At 36.0% G+C, this 19,353-nt stretch overlaps 1 protein-coding gene across 1 annotated transcript in view; it reads right to left on the bottom strand.

Annotated features, from left to right (window-relative positions):
- Tbc1d8b (TBC1 domain family member 8B) overlaps positions 1 to 19,353 on the bottom strand; it is a 70,032-nt gene that overhangs the window by 40,873 nt on the left and 9,806 nt on the right. The window contains exons 2-5 of the mRNA XM_090326874.1: positions 8,841 to 8,951; positions 5,922 to 6,040; positions 5,225 to 5,450; positions 2,528 to 2,768 (exon numbers count right to left, since the gene is read on the bottom strand). Of these exons, the coding sequence (XP_090183000.1) occupies positions 2,528 to 2,768; positions 5,225 to 5,450; positions 5,922 to 6,040; positions 8,841 to 8,951 (697 nt within the window). The remainder of the gene's footprint in view (positions 1 to 2,527; positions 2,769 to 5,224; positions 5,451 to 5,921; positions 6,041 to 8,840; positions 8,952 to 19,353) is intronic.

The following is a 19,353-nucleotide window of genomic DNA, read 5'->3' as shown; positions in this document are numbered from 1 at the left end:
TAATAAGAAGAAAATGTTATATTTTGTTTCATTAAATATTTTTTTCTTTTTCTTTATTTTGGTCACTACTAAAATTTGAACTCATGACTTTACACTCTTTTTGACCTGCTGGTTCAGCTGGTGATCTACTACTTGATTCATGCCTCCAGTCTAGCATTTCACCAGTAAACTGAAGTCCAGGCTGGTTTAAAACTGCCATCTTCCAGACCTTAGCCTATAGTAGCTAGGATTATAGGTGTGAGTCATTAGCACCAAGTTCCACTCAGAAATTTGTCAAATATTTTTCATTCATATATTACAAAATTAGATGAAGATACACTAAACTATTGCTATAATGCTTTTAGAAGTTATACACACTTGTATACACAGAAAGCAGTAATGTGCTTTTAGTTTACAGAAATATGATTTGGAAGACTCAATTTGTTCTTCATAATGTACTAGAAAAATGATGAATGTGTTTGTGTTATTTACTATCTCATTTTAATATAGACTTGGAATGAGTAATTTGGTAGGTGGGCTTTTAAAGCATATAAAATGGCTAAAAAGATTGTTTATGGCAGCCAATCAAGAAGGAAACTAAAGTAAATACTCAACTATAAAATAAGCGGAACTGGATTTTTAATCCTACTTATTAATCATGCACACTGAAACCTTATTTTTGGAAACAGCATGCAAAATTCACCTCATTAATCTAATTACCTGAAAGGCAGGATCACAAAAGAATCCTCAAACCTCTGGACTTTGGAATGGTTTAGGTATAGGCAAGAAAAACAAGTATATCCAGTAGTCACACAAACTTATTCTGGTCTATCCATACAACTCTGGTTTAAATGCCTCTTAGGTTTCCCCATTAGGCAAATAACCTCATTGTTCTTGTCAAAATCTATGTACTGGGCCGGGAGTTTGGCCTAGTGGTTAAAGTGCTTGCCTAGCATGCACGAAGACCTGGGTTTGATTCCTTGGTACCACATACATACAAAAAAAAGCCGGAAGTGGTGCTGAGGCTCAAGTGGTAGAGCTCTAGCCTTGAGAAAGTCCAAGGACAGTGCTCAGGCCCTGAGCTCAAGCCCAGGACTGGCAAAAAAAAAATCTATGTACAAAAGGCTGAGGATTGTGGTTGGAAGCCAGCCCAGGCATGAAAGATTCTTATTTCCAATAAACTATCCACATAAGAGTCAGAAGTGGTGTTCTGGTTCAAGTGGTAGAGTGCTAGCCTTAAACAAACAAAAAAAATCCCTCATTGCCAGCACTCAGGCCCTGAGTTTAAGCTCAGGATGGGTGCGCGCACACGCACTCTCACACACACACACACACAGGAAATTTAAAAATATGTGCACACTGCTACCTATTTCTTAATCTTTTCTCCTTCTGCCCGTTGGCAAGTTCCTTTCACCTAACTCAGTACTGAGTAAGCCTAAAGGGATTTCTTGGTCAGTTTCAACCAAATAAATACAGTAGCAGTTAGAACTGATATTTCCTATTTTTTAATTTTTGAGACAGAGTGAGCCTGTGAGATAAGGAATGGCCTCAACATTGGCATCTCCCTGCACCATCATACCTAGCTATTGAGCTACTTTGTACTACTCACTTCCTATTATTAGGACTTGGCACGGTATTACATTTTTTGTGGGTCATGGGGCTTGAACTCAGCCTGGGTACTGTCCCTGAGCTCTTTAGCTCAATGCTACCACCCTACCCCTGGGCCTTGGCGCTGTCCCTGAGCTCTTCAGCTCAAGGCTACTGCCCTACCCTTGAGCCAAGCCTCATTTCCTGTTTTCTAGAGTTTAACTGGAGATAAGTCCTTTTGTGTAGGGGCTGGCTTTGAACATGAATCTCAGATCTCAGCATCCTGAGTAGCTGGGATTCAGGTGTGAGCCACCACACTGGCCATGGTTTTACACTTTACAAAGTACTTTTACCTGTTTCACTCACGTCTCTTAAGTGTCCTGAGGCAGAAAGGACAAAAAGGAAGCCAAGGCTCTAAGAGACTGTGACTTGTTTAAGGACTTATCCATATTCATACTTCAGAATGCTCTACTAACTCTATTGACTTAAAAATCATGTTATTTATAAATTAACTAGATTTGTTGGTAGTACTGAGGGTTTGGACTCAGGGCTTCACACTTGCAAAGCTGGCATACACTAAGCCACCAATTGTTTGTAAATTATTTTTAATAAGTATTTAATGATTCCAGACTTGTAATTAGACTATTTATGGAGAAATCTTAGAATTAAAAGTATACATACACAGACACATATCTCATTATTTCTAAAAGCACTCCAGGAAAAATACTATTTAAATAATAGTTTAATTTTATGCTCAAATAATACTTCTTAAATTTTTAGTAATTCTTAATATTAAACCCCATGGAAAGTAAATAATTTTTGAAACACTATCAATAAACCCAAGTGCTATGAATAAAGAAAAAGTCAAAACAGTTAAAAGTAATTAACTTTCTGTACTAATCAATGCTCTTGACCTCACAGTACACAATACTTTAAGAAGTAAATATTAAGTTTTGAATACCTTTTGGTAATTTGTAGTGGATCATCAAGTACTGGGTCATTTTCAAATGTTTCCTTATCGAAAAGTCGCCTTATGGCATAGTTTGCCAGTTGTTCCATAAGAAGATATGTTTCATTAATGTGCAAAAACATTGAAAAGTAGTAACTTTCTCCTTGGGAACACACATGAATACTTTCTGTCAGGAGGACATTTGAGGTCTTCTCAAGTTTTGAGATTGCATCCCAGGAGATAATAAGTTTTACTGCAAATAAGATTTGTAAGTAAGCATGATTCAATTTTCAATATTGATTTCTGTTCATAAATCAGATCTCTTAAAATAACAACCAATGGTTAAAATCAATGTTTCAAATAGCTAAAATAATTTAGGGTTTGAGACAGGTAAAAAATGAGAAATATTAACATGAATATAAATAACCTCAGAACAGATACAAATTTAAAGAATTAAAAATGACTCTAGGAACATATATAATCTTTAATATCTGTTTTTATTCTAGTAGCCATACTTCCTACTGTTTCCAGGATATTTTTCTACCGTATTTATTTACTTACTAGTCCTGGGGCTTGAACTCAGGGCATGGGCACTGCCCTTGGACACTTTTTCTTTGTTTGCTCAAGGCTAGCACTCTGCCACTTGAGCCACAGCGCCACTTCCGGCTTTTTCTGTGTATGTGATACCAAGGAATTGTACCCAGGACTTCGTGCATATGAGGCAAGCACTCTACCACTAGGCTGTACACTCAATCCCACCTTATTTTTTTTTAGATTTATTAACACTGAGTTTTTTACATCATATTTCAAATGTCAAGTTTAACAAACAAGTATTTAAGAATGGTATCTCTACATGCAATCACTGGCACATAAATTTCAGAACAAAATTAAAACTAAGCTGAGTCGTTGTATATCATAGATACATATCAATCTATACATCAATACATCTATAGAATACATGTCCAATCATATACTTATATGTCTATATAGTTATAATTATATCTACAAGTTCATGCCAATGAACTTGTGTCCTGAGTCATTGCTCTTGTATTGTTTGGATTTAGTATCCAAATATCAAGGAGACCATGCACCTTTTGTTCCTTTGGTCTTGGCTTATCTCACTCAACATGATTTTCTCTAGTTCCATCCACTTTTCAGAAAATGCCACTATTTTATCTTGTCTGGTGGCTATGTAGAATTCTATTGTATATAGGTACCACATTTTTTGTATCCATTCATCTGTAGTGGGGCAACTGGGTTATTCCTATCACTTTGTTATTGTGAACAGTGCAGCAATGAACATGGCTGTGCAAGTATGCTTATGATATCCTGGGTTATAATGCTCTGGGTAGATGCCTAGGAGTGGTATGGCTGGGTTGTAGGGAAGGTCTGTTTTTAGTTTTTTGAGGAACTTCCAAATTGCCTTCCAAAGTGGTTGTACTAGTTTACCAGCAGTGCAGTAGGGTTAGGAACAGATATAATTTTAAAGAATTAGGGGGCTGGGAGTTTGGCCTAGTGGTAGAGTGCTTGCCTAGCACATACACAGTACCACATACACAGTACCACATACACAGTAAAAGCCAGAAGTGGTGCTACAGCTTAAGTGGTAGACCGCTGGCCTTGAGAAAAGCCCAAAGGCAGTACTCAGACTCTGAGTTCATGTCCCCGGACTGGCAAAAAAAAAAAAAAAGAATTAAAACTTATTCTAGCACAAGCACTGGTGGTACACACCTATAATCCTAGCTACTCAAAAGGTAAAATATGAGCATTATAATTAGAATCCTGCCCAATCAGAAAAAAGTGTGTGAAAAAAAAAGTATGTGGAACTCTTACTTCCAATTAACTACCAAAAAGCCAAAACTAGAGCTGTGGCTTGAGTGGCAAAGTGTCAGCCCTGAGTGATAAAGCTAAGAGACAGTGCCCGAGTCCCGAATTCAAGCCCCAACACTGACACAGTGAAAAACAAAACAAAAGACCCTGACTCTGGTTGATGTTTAAGTCTATTTATTTATATACTTGTGTAATTACATTGCATAATCGCTGATTGAAAAGATATACATATGTGTGCATGCTATAAGCAGTGATATCTGATTCCTCTGTTGCTACAAAATGTGATGTGGGTCATGAGGTATAATTACTAATATATATTCTATATTTCAAACTATAATTAAAACATGTACTGAAAAAAGTATTTTATCTATTTTTCTGTGAAACTGAAGATTAAACCTAGTGCAGGGCCTAAACCCAGCACGGGATCACCCTTTGAGCTATGCATTTAGCCCTTTTATTTATATTTTGTTTTTAGATAGTTTCTCACTAACTTTGCCAGGTCTATTCTTGTACTCGAGATTCTGCTACCTCTGTCTCCCAAGTGGCTGGAATTCAAGTGTGTACCATCACATCTGGATGCATGTAGGTAGTTTGTAAAAATGGAACAAGACAGATTACTATCACAACATGAATTCACTTCCCACAATATGTGAGGCTTTTTAAAAATATATAACTCTAATGTTTCCTACATTAAGTACCCATTTTATTTATGGAGATGAACTTTTGAAATGTAGTTAAATTACTGTTAATATCAATCCCATTACTTTACATGTGATGTAATACTACTATATAATTAATAGATTAGTCAACAAATTCGTCAACACATTCAAAGCCATCCTTAAAACAACAAAAACAACAACAAAAAAACCAACCACTTACTTTCTGATCCCAGCAAAAAAGAGTAGAAACTGAGAAAGTTGGTACTAAGATATATCCAACCTTGACAAGGAACCCGTCCTTTCCAATAGCTGCATGAATAATAGGTCACTAATTTCTCCTGCTCTGGTAAACCAAAAGATTTTTCAAATTTCAAAAGGGCTTCTCGAAATTTCTCAGGATCATCTTCTTTTGCAAAACTTTGTTTTCCCTCCTCAGCAATTAATCCCTAGAGGAGAAAAGTTTTTTTTTGAAAATTCATCATCAACAAAAACACACTACATATGCTTCATTTTAAATAGCCAACAACATACAACTGCATATATCTATACAGGTACATATGTTATATGTATATGTGTGCATACATATTTGGTAATACATACACACTTAGGATAGAAGTGAGAAAATTTTCTTCAGTTTTATGCCAGATTTCATTTTAATGCTTTCAAAGGGTCTACCACAAATACAAATGTTAACTATTTTCTTTTGAAGTTTTTAATTAAACCCCAAAGATAGTGTATCATAACAACATTTACAAGGAAAAAAAATTTATAAGAAATCGTTCTGCCATCCAGATGCTTGTTTCTATCAATCCTAAAAGATGCCAATAAAAGAACAACCTTGATGCTACCGCTAATCCTTACCTAAGAAGGCCAAAGACATTACTGGTCCATTTACAAAATACATCCATGCCACTTACTCTTATCTTGCCTTGTACAAAATTAGTAATATCTTCATTTGAATCAAATACAGATAAAGTTGTCATGATATTTTGTTCCAGCCATTCCCAATGCTTTGTTATTTCTTCTTTGTTGGCTCCTAATTAAAAACATAAGAAAAGGAAAGTCTCAAGGAAAGTTCCACAGCAACACTCTTCTTAGGTTTAGTTTTGAAAAATAAAATACTCCCTTTCAGAAATGATGATCATAAAAAAGTTATAAAAGCATTATATATACTCACCTGTATATATGGACATGATCAGTAGATGTCATTATAGAAAGAGTAAAATGTTTAATAAAAGGGGAGAAAATTATTTCAGCTTATGAAAACAGATAAACTTCTAAAAACAAGGTAATGGTTTCTGGTGTCTAGAGAGTAACCATTGTCTTTCATGAGAACATGTGCAATAGTGAAATATATATAAACATAATCCAATTCTGTTTGTGGCTAACATCTTGCATAAAACCTGTGTGACTCAAGATGGAATGCAAGCAACAATCTTATACATGTTATGTATAGGTAGATTTCCACTGTGGCCAACCAACTTCTGAGAGTCAGATTAAATATTATTATTTCTATGTTGCTTTGTCTTAAAGAACATTTCATTGGCTGTTAATATCTCCTATGAGGGCAGGAGTATGGCCTAGTGGTAAAATGCTTGCCTAGCACGCACAAAGCCCTGGGTTCGATTCTTCCGTACTACATACACAGAAAAAGACAGAAGTGGTTCTGTGGCTCAAGTGGTAGAGTGCTAGCCTTGGGAAAACCCAAGGACAGTGGCCAGGCCCTGAGTTCAAGCTCCAGGACTAGCAAAAAAAAGTATTTACTATAGCAGGTATTGTTTCATTTTTGGCAGTACAGAAGGATCGAACCCAGGGTCAACTGTTTGTCAGGCAAGCACTATACCAACTGAACTATGTCCTAGCACTTTTGAAGGTCTTTCTAACCTTCCCCGGCTGACTTTCAAGTCATTATCCTCCTGCCTCTGTCTTCTGAGTTACAAAGATGTGCTACCATGCTCAGCCCAGAATATGCTTTTAAGATCTTTTCAGAATTACAAAGTATAAAAACATCGTTGAAAAGAAATAACTTAATAATACAAAAATTGCCTAACACCTTCTATTCACTTACAATTTTGTTCATATTATTAAAGTCATCATACTATGAATAATATTTTCCTTAACATAGCATGAATAAAAGCTATAGAGGAATTTCAAGATCATTATTTGTATCCATTTGGCTTAATAAAGAAGTACATTTGCAGGTAACTACTATATTTTTAAGTGTTTCACTTGGAATAATAATTTGTATAATAATTGCTTACTTTTTTAAAGCAGAAAGGATGTTTCTCCTAAGCAATTTTGACTAACTAGATTTAGAGTAGAGGTTATAGAATTTTCAAATTTCACTTTCACTTAGTTTAAATGGCATTTTATTTGAAAGAGCCAGGAAATAAGACTCCCTAGCAACACTAAAAGAAATCTAGGGGCAAGAACAAAAAAAACACATATTTTAAAAATTAATTGGGGGGCCGGGAGTTTGGCCTAGTGGTTAAAGTGCTTGCCTAGCATGCATGAGGACCCGGGTTCAATTCCTTGGTACCACATACATAGAAAAAAGCCGGAAGTGGTGCTGAGGCTCAAGTGGTAGAGCTCTAGCCTTGAGAAAGTCCAAGGACAGTGCTCAGGCCCTGAGCTCAAGCCCAGGACTGGCAAAAAAAATTAATTGTATGCTAACTATCCAAAATTTATTTTTGGCCTGCCCCGTGGCTCACTCATGTAACCCTAGCTACTCAGGAGGCTGAGACCTGAGGATCAAGGTTCAAAGCCAGCCCAGGCATAAAAGGACCTGAGATTCTTATCTCCAATTAAAATCTATAAAAAGGGAAGTGGGGTTTGGCTCAAGAGTAGGCACTAGCCTTGAGCTGAAGAGTTCAGGGACAATGTCCAGGCCAAGTTCAAGCCCCATGACCCACACAAAATAGTTTACTTTTAGTTAATTTACTAGAAAGAATTACTCTAATTCCTTTTCTACCCATAGTATACATGTGGAGACCTGATACATGTGAAGCACCTTAGTATAGACACATATATAGTATAAGACATTATTTCATATTTGAAGAATCCAATGCTTTTGTGAGAAAGTAGGCACATCAATTTTAAAGTTTAATTTAAAAATTTTTTATAGTACTGGGGCTTGAACTGGGGGCCTCATGCTCTTACTTGGCTTGTGTGCTTAGCTGATACTCTACCACTTGAGCCATGCCATCAGACTTGCTTTTTGGTAGTTATTTTGGAGATGAGTCTCAGTGATTTTGCTGCTCAAGCTTGCTTTAAATTGTTATCCCCTATATCTCAGCCTCCTGAATAGCTGGAATTACAGGCTAATAAGCAGTTTCAAGCTTATCTTCTACAAACAACCTTTACATTTGGGGCTCACAGATAGGTTCCTCATCTAGTTATTAGAAATGACTTGGGAAAATTCTTATCTTTAAGTTATATTTTATAGTATGAACCATATCTTTCTAGCAGTTGGAAGTCATATAGTAGTAACAAAGATGAATATCTGCCCAGATATTCTTTTTTTGCCAGTCCTGGGCTTGAGCTCAGGGCCTGAGCACTATCCTTGGACTTTCTCAAGGCTAGAGCTCTACCACTTGAGCCTCAGCACCATTTCCGGCTTTTTTTCTATGTATGTGGTACCAAGGAATCGAACCCGGGTCTTCGTGCATGCTAGGCAAGCACTCTACCACTAGGCCAAACTCCCGGCCCAGGTTTGGTTATATTCTTAAAGTAGAGTCACATTTAATTCACTTCTAAATCTCAACTGAGGAATATAAATAAATTTATTCAGTTTATTATGTTTATTGTATTTGAGCTATTTTCAAAATCATACTTACCACATGCAATTGACAAGTAAACTTGAGAATCTGGGGTCTGGTGTAGGATGCGAAATGGAGCTACTTTAGCAGTAGAGTCTAAGACTGAATCAAGTGTCCCAACCAGAAGCCCTATTGTAATAAAAAAGATGGTTAAAATCATTTCATATGAAAAATTGACTTACTTTTAAAACTGTATAGACAAGTCTTGACACATGTATATTCTTTTGTTTTTCTTTTTTCAGGGAGGTGTTTTTTTAATTACATTAAACAGTTTCATTGTTATATACCGACATATTCACAATATACTCACTCTATCACTTTCCCTTCCCCAAACAATTTCAGTTAGTTTGCTTGTTCTATTTGAATCACTGACACAGGTTTTTCTTAAGAAAAAAACACATAATTGAGATGAAAAGATTATCATGTCCAGAGTAGTATTTCAGAAAATCATCTTCTAATAAAAAGTCATGTTGAATTATCCAAATCTTACAATATATTTGCAGTACTTATAAACCTCCATAAGGCAGCTGTGAATATAACAAATAAGAACATAGAATCTGTTGGGTGTTGGTAGCTCATGCCAATGAAACTAGCTAGTTAGTAGGCTGAGATTCAGAGGACTGACATACAGAGCTAGCCTGGGCAGAAACGCCTTCAAAACTCTATCTCCAATTAACCAGCAAAAAGCTGTCATAAGTCAAGTAAAACAATGTCAGTCATGATCAAGAAAGCCAAGCAAGAGCTTAAGGCCACTGGAAACAGCAGACAAACACAAAAAGAATTCACAATATATGGTATCAGAGAGTACCTGCATCTCAATCTTGGGTGATCACTTGTTTTCAGTTTGAATGTATATATTATTTCCATATCATCAGTAAAACAACTTAAAACAAAATCTACCACAAAGGGTTGTGGTAAACATTAAATGACCAATCATATATAAATCACTCAAAACAATGTTTAGCATACTGCAAAACTAGCTAATTCTGTTACTTTATAAAAAAATCTATTCCAGACTGTGAAGCCTAACTCCCCATTCAGAGCAGCTCTGAGATCTGCAGCCTCCACCCAGGAACTCAGGGAACTATGGTTCAAGTGTAGAACACTAGCCATGAATACTAAAGCTCCAGGACTGGCACAAGTTTTATTTATTAATTTTAATTTTAATTTATTTATTTACAATTCTTATTTCCTCAATATGAAATTTGAGCACTTGCTCTATTTGTTTCACTTTAATTATCTGGTTAGATTTTCCACTACTTCCTACAAGTTTGCTGTTTTCTTAAGCAACAGCCAATCTGTCCCTTAGGGTTTTTGCTAAACAATTATTATTATTATTATTATTATTATTATTTTACTGAGAAATGCTAACACAAGTCTTCTGGCCCAATTCAGATAATCTACATTTTCTATCCTTTTCTTTTTGTGTGTGTGCCAGTTCTGAGGCTGGAACTCAGGGCCTTGGTGTTGTCTTTGCTCAAAGCCAGTGCTCTATCACTTAAGCCATAGCTCTACTTCTGGTTTTGTGATGGTTAATTAGAGATAAAGAGTCATTCAGATTTTCTTCTTAGGGCTTACTCTGAACTACAATCCTCAGATCTCAGTCTACAAAGTAGCTAGGATTACAGGTGTAAGCCATGGGTGCCCAGCTTCATTTTATACTTCTCTTTTTTTGTCAGTCCTGTGCCTTGACCTCGGGGCCTGGGCACTGTCCCTGAGCTTCTTTTGCTCAATGCTAGCACTCTACCATTTGAGCCACAGTACCACTTCTGGCATTTCTGTCTATGTGGTACTGTGAAATTGAACCCAGTGGCTTGATGCGTGCAAGGCAAACACTCTACCCCAAGCCACATTCCCAGCCTTTCATATTTCACACACACATACATACTCACACACACACATATATATGGCACTGAGGAATCTAACCCGGGTCTTCATGTATGCTAGGCAGGCACTCTTACCAATAGGCCAAATTTCTGGCCTCTATGTAAGTTTTATACTACACATTTTAGCATTTGCTTAGTAGGGTGGTTATTAAAATTACCTTCTATGTGCTTCATAAACAATATTTGTGTTTTCTTCTATATATTACTAGGGCTCTAAGGATACTAGTCATGCTTTCACCTCTGAATTTGGATTCTTTTTTTTTTGCCAGTCCTGGGCTTGAGCTCAGGGCCTGAGCAATATCCTTGGACTTTCTCAAGGATAGAGCTCTACCACTTGAGCCTCAGCACCACTTCCGGCTTTTTCTATGTATGTGGTACCAAGGAATCGAACCCGGGTCTTCATGTATGCTAGGCAAGCACTTTAACCACTAGGCCAAACTCCTGGCCCATGAATTTGGATTCTTAAGTATGAATATATGTTTTCTGACCTAACAATGTCTAATGGAAAGGCTGGATTACAAAAATCTACTTACTTTTTCCAGATGCTTTGATTGATTGGTTGAACATTGATTTTGTTTTATGAGTATTTCCCTTTAATATACAGATTTTTAAAGAAAATTACAATCTATTACAAATTAAATTTAGCTTTTTCATCACCCATATACTCTTAAAAGAAATTAATATTTCAAATAAGCTTTGAATGAAAATATAAATAGATAGATGTGAAGTAAGAAATTATTATAATCATATCAAGAAAAAAATTGGCCAAATAGATAAAGGGAAATTTAATTGGCTAAAAACAAGTGAATATAAGAACAGACGCAAAGTAAAAACAGTCAGGAACCTCTAATTGAAGCTACTCAGGAGGGCTGATATCTGAGGATCATAGTTTGAAGCCAGCCCAGCCAGGCAGTAAAGTCCATGAGACTCTTATCCCCAATTAATCACCAGAACAGCTGGAAATGGATGTAGTTCAAGTGGTAGAGTGCTAGCCTGAGCTGAAGAGCTCAGGGACAGAGCTCAGGCCCAGAGTATAAGCTCCAAGAAAAAAAGGATAAAGAAACATATACTAATGTCTTAATGGCAATGTGACAATCTAATCCAAAAATGAAGAAAAGGAAAGCATTCTCAGGACAATGAAAACATTCAAGAGAAAGAAAAATGAGTAGCAAGAAAGCAACCAAAGGAGGTAATTACATCCAGGTTGACAAATAGCATCAATATATGTGTGTGTGTGTGTGTGTGTGTGTGTGTGTGTGTGTGTAATAACTTGACAAAGCTGTGATTATAAAGGAAGAAAGGAAGTAGAACTTCAAGTGGAAGTGTTTATTGAAAGCAGGACAGTCTGGCTGGGTGCCAGTGGATCACATTTGTAATACTTCTGAAATCTGAAGATTGTGGTTTGAAGCCAGCTGCAGCAGGAAAAAGTCTGTGAGCCATGAGATTCTTATCTCCAATTAATCACAAAAAAAGCCTGAAGTAGAGTTGTGACTCAAGTGGTAAGAGTGCTAGCCTTGAGCAAAGGAGCTCAGGGATAGAACCTAGGCCTAGATTTCAAGTCCAAGGCCAACCCCCCAAAACAGTTTTAGCTATTAAGATTTGATAACATTTATCTACCAGGAACTTACATCCTCAAAAAGGTTTCAAAAGGAAAAAAAATCAAATGAGTAAAATTAGCTTAAATTCTATTTTTTTTACTCACATACACTGTAAAAAGTAGTGAGCAGAAAATAGAAGAAAAAAAAGTGGTAAAGTTTGGCTCAGCTGAAATATAACAGTGGCAGAGAGGAAAGAGACAGGAAAGGGGCAGCTACAGAACCATTTCTAAGTGACATAACTGAAACAGTCACAAGATTTTAACTGTCTTACACTGTGTACAAAAGAAAAAAATTTAAGTTTCTTAGGTGCTTGATATTAGGCAGTTGATATAAAACTATGCAACAAATAATATGGAAGCTAGCATTAGAACACATTTCCAGTCACTTGAGGGAACTCTTTCAGCTCACTAAGCTGTAATTATCAAGTCCCTGCAAGTCATTCAGGGATTAATATGTGCCAATTGTTTGGGTTCTAAAGGTACAAGAAAATGATACAACTTCAGACTGTTTTTCTAAATACAGAGGTTTATTATCTGATAGTCTGAATAGTCAAGGCTATGAAGTAGCCTAATTTAAAACATCTATAAATTTAAACCATCCTCTGGATAACTAAAACTAAGGTATCAATGACAATCTTCTAGATCCTAGTATAGGTCTATGGGGTTTGGATAGCAATCTGCCATACAACTAATGCCCAACTTTCTAAGAAAATTCACCATCATAATCAAAGTGACAAAAATGATTAAATGTCATAGGAAGATAACAAAAACAACATGGATAATAACTACTGTTTGTGTACCAATTATTGTTGACTACAGAACTATAGACTTCAGAAATCAAAAACAACCAAACAGGTCATGTAATCCACCATCGAGCATATTCATCCTCTCTGTAACAACATGAAAGACAGTCTTGCTCTGAGTTTACTTCTCAGGCAGCCTAATGCCTTGGTAGGAAGTTCTAGTAGAAAGTCCTTTGTAAATTATGAAAGGATTTACATAACTCAACATTAGTTTCAGCTTATAAAGCTTATTATAATTTATGTCTTATGCATAAGTCCTTATCTTTGTGTTTAATGTTCCCTAGTCAATGTCTTGAATTTTACTGTTTGAAGGAGTCTTTTTCATTTTGCAATGGATCCCACAAATTAGACAGCTAAGTCTGGAGAGCGTGGTTCTCTGTACCAATGAGAAAATGGAGGAACGCTGATTTATTTCTTCTATACCCATTTTTTGGAAATTTTTGTAAATACTTTTTCATGTAATAAATATTTATTGGGCACTTTATGTAATGTATGTATCCATTAGATCATGGGGATATAGACAAGAACTAAGTAATGAAAAATCCCTGCCTTCAGGGAGCTAAGATTCTTAGGGAAAAGATAGATTCATATGCAAATATATAGCAGAGTATACTCAGTGTAGTCAATGCTATGAGACAATAATCACCAACTATTGTATTGCTGGATTTTCTGTTTCTACTCTTAAAGTCTATAGTCTATTCCCCAAACAAGCTGTAATAATGTTAACATAAAAATCAGACCAGTCATGCCAGCCATCCTCTTTGACTCATCAGAATGCAAACCACTGTACTACCAAGTAGAGCTGAGCTTTCTGTAGTCCAGCCAGAAGCCTTCTACTATATTTCAGACAGTATTATTCTAAACACTTTAGACATAGAAACCCAATGTGTTCTTACTATCACACTTTGATTTTTACCTCTGGTTTTTTTTTTATTAAAGAATTTATTAACATTGATTTTTACATAATATTTCAAATGATGAGTTGAACAAACAAGTATTTAAGAAGGGAATCTCAATATACAATCACTGGCACTTAAATTTTAGAACATAATCAAAATTAGGCTGAGGGCTTGTATGTTATAGATACATAATAATCTATGTAATAAAACATTGTTTATATAGTCATAATTTTTTATGTCTAAGTCTTTGTGTTTATATTTCCAGTACCATGTCCATAGCATTGGGTATGCAAATTTTGAGTCCTTGCTCTTATACTGTTTGGATCTAATAGGATACCATGCGCCTTTTGTTCCTTTGGTCTTGACTTGTCTCACCATGATTGGCTCTAGATTCATCCACTTGTTTGTTTTTTTTTTCTTTTTATTGTAATTAGTAAAAGGGTTACAAGATATTTGCCAGATAGAAGGTGCATTAATTCACATACATTGATACCCTTTCACATGTCTTGGTACCCATTTCCCTCCCCCCCCCCACCTCCCACCCGTCTTGGTTTTCCCCCTTCCCTATCAAATTTCAAATATACAAATACAAATAAATTCAATATATCAGATAACAAAGTGAGATACTATACCAATATGAGATAACCAAGGGACAGCAAAGGAGATGAGAGACAACATAGTACATTAAGGACAACAATCATTCATTATATGGCTTTTGTTTCAATATCCTGGAGGTCCTTTCAATTAGCTTCATACTATATGGCCTTATGTATCAAGGTTTTGCTCTATTGCAGATCTCTGCTAGTAGAGCCCAAGGTTTCTACTGATTATGACAAATGAGGGAAACCATTGAGCCTAAGTTCCTTTGAGTCTGGCTTACTTCACTTAATATGATTTTTTCTAAGTCTTTCCATTTCCTAACAAATGGGGCGATGCCATTCTTTCTGACAGCAGCATAGAATTCCATTGTGTACAAATACCACAACTTGTTGATCCACTCATCAACTGAGGGACATCTAGGTTGGTTCCATATCTTTGCTATGGTGAATAGTGCTGCAATGAACATTGTTGTGCTAGTGGATTTAGTATGTCCTTGTTTCTGGATGGTTGGGTAAATGCCAAGTAGTGGAATTGCTGGGTCATATGTTTTTTAGTGAAACATATTTATTTTTTACTCATCAAAAAGAAAATAAAGGGCGCCAGGAGTTTGGCCTAGTGGTAGAGTGCTTGTCTAGCATGCATGAAGACCTGGGTTTGATTCCTCAGTATACCATATACATAGAAAAAAGCCAGAATTGGTGCTGAGGCCCAAGTGGTAGTGCTCAAGTGCTACTCAGGCCCTGAGCTCAAGCCCAAAACTGGCAAAAAAAATTTTAAAAAGAAAATAAAGGAAAAAATTCCTTTTCAGTGTAAATGCTATTTCCTAGCAACATTAGAATAATGCAAAACATATTCTGTTCAACATGACAGGATATTGAAATATTAACATGGCTATCTTGTATCCTCTTATTCCCTTTCAGTTTAAAATACACTTAGCTCTTTCAACTGTTAAGTTGTCCAAGTCTGATTATTTCTTCTATCATTCTCTTAATACACTTTTATTTATCTAAGGATAATTTAAATGTTATTCAAACCTGAATATTGAATATGAACAAATGCAGGCTTTTTATGGTTTCATGGGCTCTTTTAATATAGTATAAGATTGATAAGCTTTTGTGGCCACTACATAATATCATAAATATACTTGTAACCAAAGATAACTTGTTCTTGGCCATAAATGTAAGTCCTAGGTCTTTGCTTTCCTATGCAGATGATTTTTTTCCTCTAATACTTGAGCTATGCCTCCAGTCCTGCCTTTTGCTGGCCAATTGGAGATGTTGTATTCTGGACTCTTCTGCCTGTCATGGCTCAAGTCATACAGTGTCAGCAGTATCAGCCGAGAGTTTGAGGCCCCGAGGTTCAAGCTGCAGTACTAGCATGTGCGCGCACACACACACACACAAATGACAATTTTCCTTTGGGGGAAAGTAACATATATGTATTATATCTAGTCATATATATAGTATGTATATTATATCTAGATAGTACATATCTAGATATAGATATCTACAGTAGTAAAACGGAGTTTGAACTCAGAGTGTCTTGCTTGTTAGTTATGTGGTGTATTGCTTGACCCATGTCTGCAACCCTTTCTTTGCAGTGGTCATTTTGAGATAGTCACATTTTTCACTTTTTAAAAATCTAGGCTCTGGCTGGGAGTTGGGCCTAGTAGTAGAGTGCTTGCCTAGCATGCACAAAGACCTGGGTCCAATTCCTTGGTACCACATACATAGAAAAGCCTGAAGTGGGGCCGGGAGTTTGGCCTAGTGGTTAAAGTGCTTGCCTAGCATGCATGAAGACCCGGGTTCGATTCCTCGGTACCACATACATAGAAAAAAGCCGGAAGTGGTGCTGAGGCTCAAGTGGTAGAGCTCTAGCCTTGAGAAAGTCCAAGGACAGTGCTCAGGCCCTGAGCGCAAGCCCAGGACTGGCAAAAAAAAAAAAAGAAAAGCCTGAAATGGTACTGTGGCTCAAGTGGTAGGGTGCTAACCTTGAGGAAAAAGTCCAAGAAAAATGCTCAGGTCTTGAGTTGAAGCCCCAGGACTGGCAAAATAAATCTAGGCTGTTGCCTGGATGTACTCCTATTTTACACTTCATACTGTAATTCGGATGGCAGGTGCCTGCTACTAAATCCAGTTTCTTCCTGTGAGATATCTTACAAAGTTTTTTTTTTTGAAAGGCTGGCCTCAAATTGGTATCTTCCAACTTCATGCGAAGTTGTTATGGACAAACATGTTACAACCCACTGCTACTGCCCCAGCAGGTGTCTCGCAAATGTTTTGCTGAGGTTGGTCTCGAACCGTGATCCTATTGATTTCAGTTTCCAAAACCATTAGGATTAAATGTGTGAGCCACCACACCTGGATCCTGGGAATTTTTTAAAGCAAGTCTCAAACATCATATCACTTGATCTGTAATTACTTTGGTATCTTGTCTTTTTGTTTCAAAAAGTCCTCAGTTGAATGTGAATCTAACATAAAGCCAGTGTTAAGAACACGAATCGAAAGCACTGTCTCTTCCAATTTTAGATACTTGCAAATTTAATTTAGAAAGCATCTTTTTTTTATTAGACCAAAGATAACAATGAATAGGAAGGAACAGAGACAGAGGATAGAAAACGATTAAAACAACTACAACTTGAAGATAATGCTCATTATTAATGTGCTAATGTAGCAGGCAAACTAAAATGTACTTTAGTTTAACAAGTGCCTCTTTGTGGTTGTACACTAGATTGAGGACATTTGTAAGACAACAATGCTCTAGCTACAGAAGAGTCATGTAAACAAACCTAATTACAAATTAAATTTACTTATATTCATAGTAAAATGTTGGATTATATATTTAATCCATAGCAATAGCTGCTAGAACTTTAAAAGTAGATCCTTTATCTTGTTATAGTTGTCAAGCTTACAAAGTCAAACTAGTATTCATTCCTATGTTGAATTTTTTATAATCTCAACTTCATTAAATGTTAATGAAGTAATTAGTAAGCTGCCAGTGAACTTAGTGAGAGATATATTCAAAGAAGAAAAGGTAGTGTGCTCTATAGAGGTTTGGATTTTCTAATTCTATTATTTTTCTATAAGATTTAAAGACACAAGTAGTGGAATATTTTTTTTAGAATGATACTATAGCATAGCCACAGTTGGCATTTTGACAGCTGCCAACTCTTCACTAGGAACTGTGTAGCAAATGGTTCATAAAATAATTTTCTTCATATTGCTTTTCTCTTTGCCCATATTCCTTTTCATTAGTAAGTAAACAAAGAGATTATAATTTCTTAAGTCAGGTTATGAGTAGAATACATTTTGATCAGTGTGACCTCCTCCAGCATTCTCACCCATTTCCTCCTCCCATTCCCACCCTCAAGTACGTAATACACTTTTTACATAATGTATATTGAATAGATTGACTGCATTTGCTATCTTCCCTCCTTCATGTGCACCTTGTTCTCCTCAAACATGTTTCCACTTCCTGGCCTTCATTTTGTTAAATAGTTCTTTAGTTGTTCAGAAGCATTATAACATTTGACTCCTTTGCCTATATACTTTTAGACTTGAAAACTGGAGATTGTGTATGTACACACATGCATATACATACACACACAGAGCATTTCCTTCCCTAATCAAAATCTTTATTCACCAAAGGAAACAAAGCAAGCCACAAATCAGATCACAATATCTCATAGGGAAAATAAGAGGAAAAAAGTATAAATAATCTGTTAATTATTGTATCAATATTTCTAAAAATTAAAATATGGGAAAAAAGAGAACTGTTAAAAAATCTTTTACACTCAGTCCTTATTCTTCAAAATGTATACACCAAAGACAAAAGAAATAACCTGGGCTGGGAATGTGGCTTAGTGGTATAGTGCTTGCCTAGCAAGCATGAAGCCCTGGGTTTGATTCATTAGTACCGTGTAAACTGAAAAGAAAGCCAGAAAATGGTGCTTTGGCAAAAGTGTCAGTGCCAGCTTTGAGAAAAAAGCTCAGGGACAGTGCCCCAGGCTCTGAGTTCAAGCTCCAGGACTGGAGAAAAAGAAAAGAAAAGAAAAAGACAAGGACAAAGGAATAACCTTAAAAAATTAAATAAAATATAATGCCAAAATTCCTAAGAGCATAGCAAAAAATTCAACTGTGACAACAAATGAACAAACTCATATACTATATTGTTTTACAACATTACTTACATGAACTAAAACAAGAGACTATTATACTGGCTAGTTATAAATAAGAGCACAATACGACTTATAGAATAATGTTAAGCAAAATGAACTCTAGGATAAGGAAACAAGAGGTTTACTTTTTATTGTAATTAATAGAAGTGTTACAGTTATATTCGTCAGATAGAAGGTGCATTACCTCACACACATTGATACACCTTCTCAAGTTTTAATTCTTAGGTACTTTAATTCTCTATTTCAAGTTTTCTTCTTGCACAGATGAAGATAATCCTCTTCAATGACCTTTGTCTAGTTGCTAAGATATTAGAGCTTTACTCTTACATTTTCAACTCCAAATAAATGAATTTGGAATGTTTGCTTTGTCTTCAACAACTGTCATCTTTTACTTTTGTACTGCCACATTATTCCTCCCACTTAGACTGCCCTCCCCACTTCTCCCTACAAAACCAACTCCCAAATACTGTTGTGCTCATAGGTGGATTTAATTAAAAAACAATCCAAATTGGTTTTGGCAAAATGCTTCACAGATGCCACTCTCAATTTCTGCTGCCAGCACAATAACT

This window comes from Megascapheus bottae, chromosome X (assembly GCF_031878675.1).
Source record: "Megascapheus bottae isolate mThoBot1 chromosome X, mThoBot2.hap1, whole genome shotgun sequence".
NCBI classification, from domain to species: Eukaryota; Metazoa; Chordata; class Mammalia; order Rodentia; family Geomyidae; genus Megascapheus; species Megascapheus bottae.
This window is presented reverse-complemented; position numbering and strand designations above follow the sequence as displayed.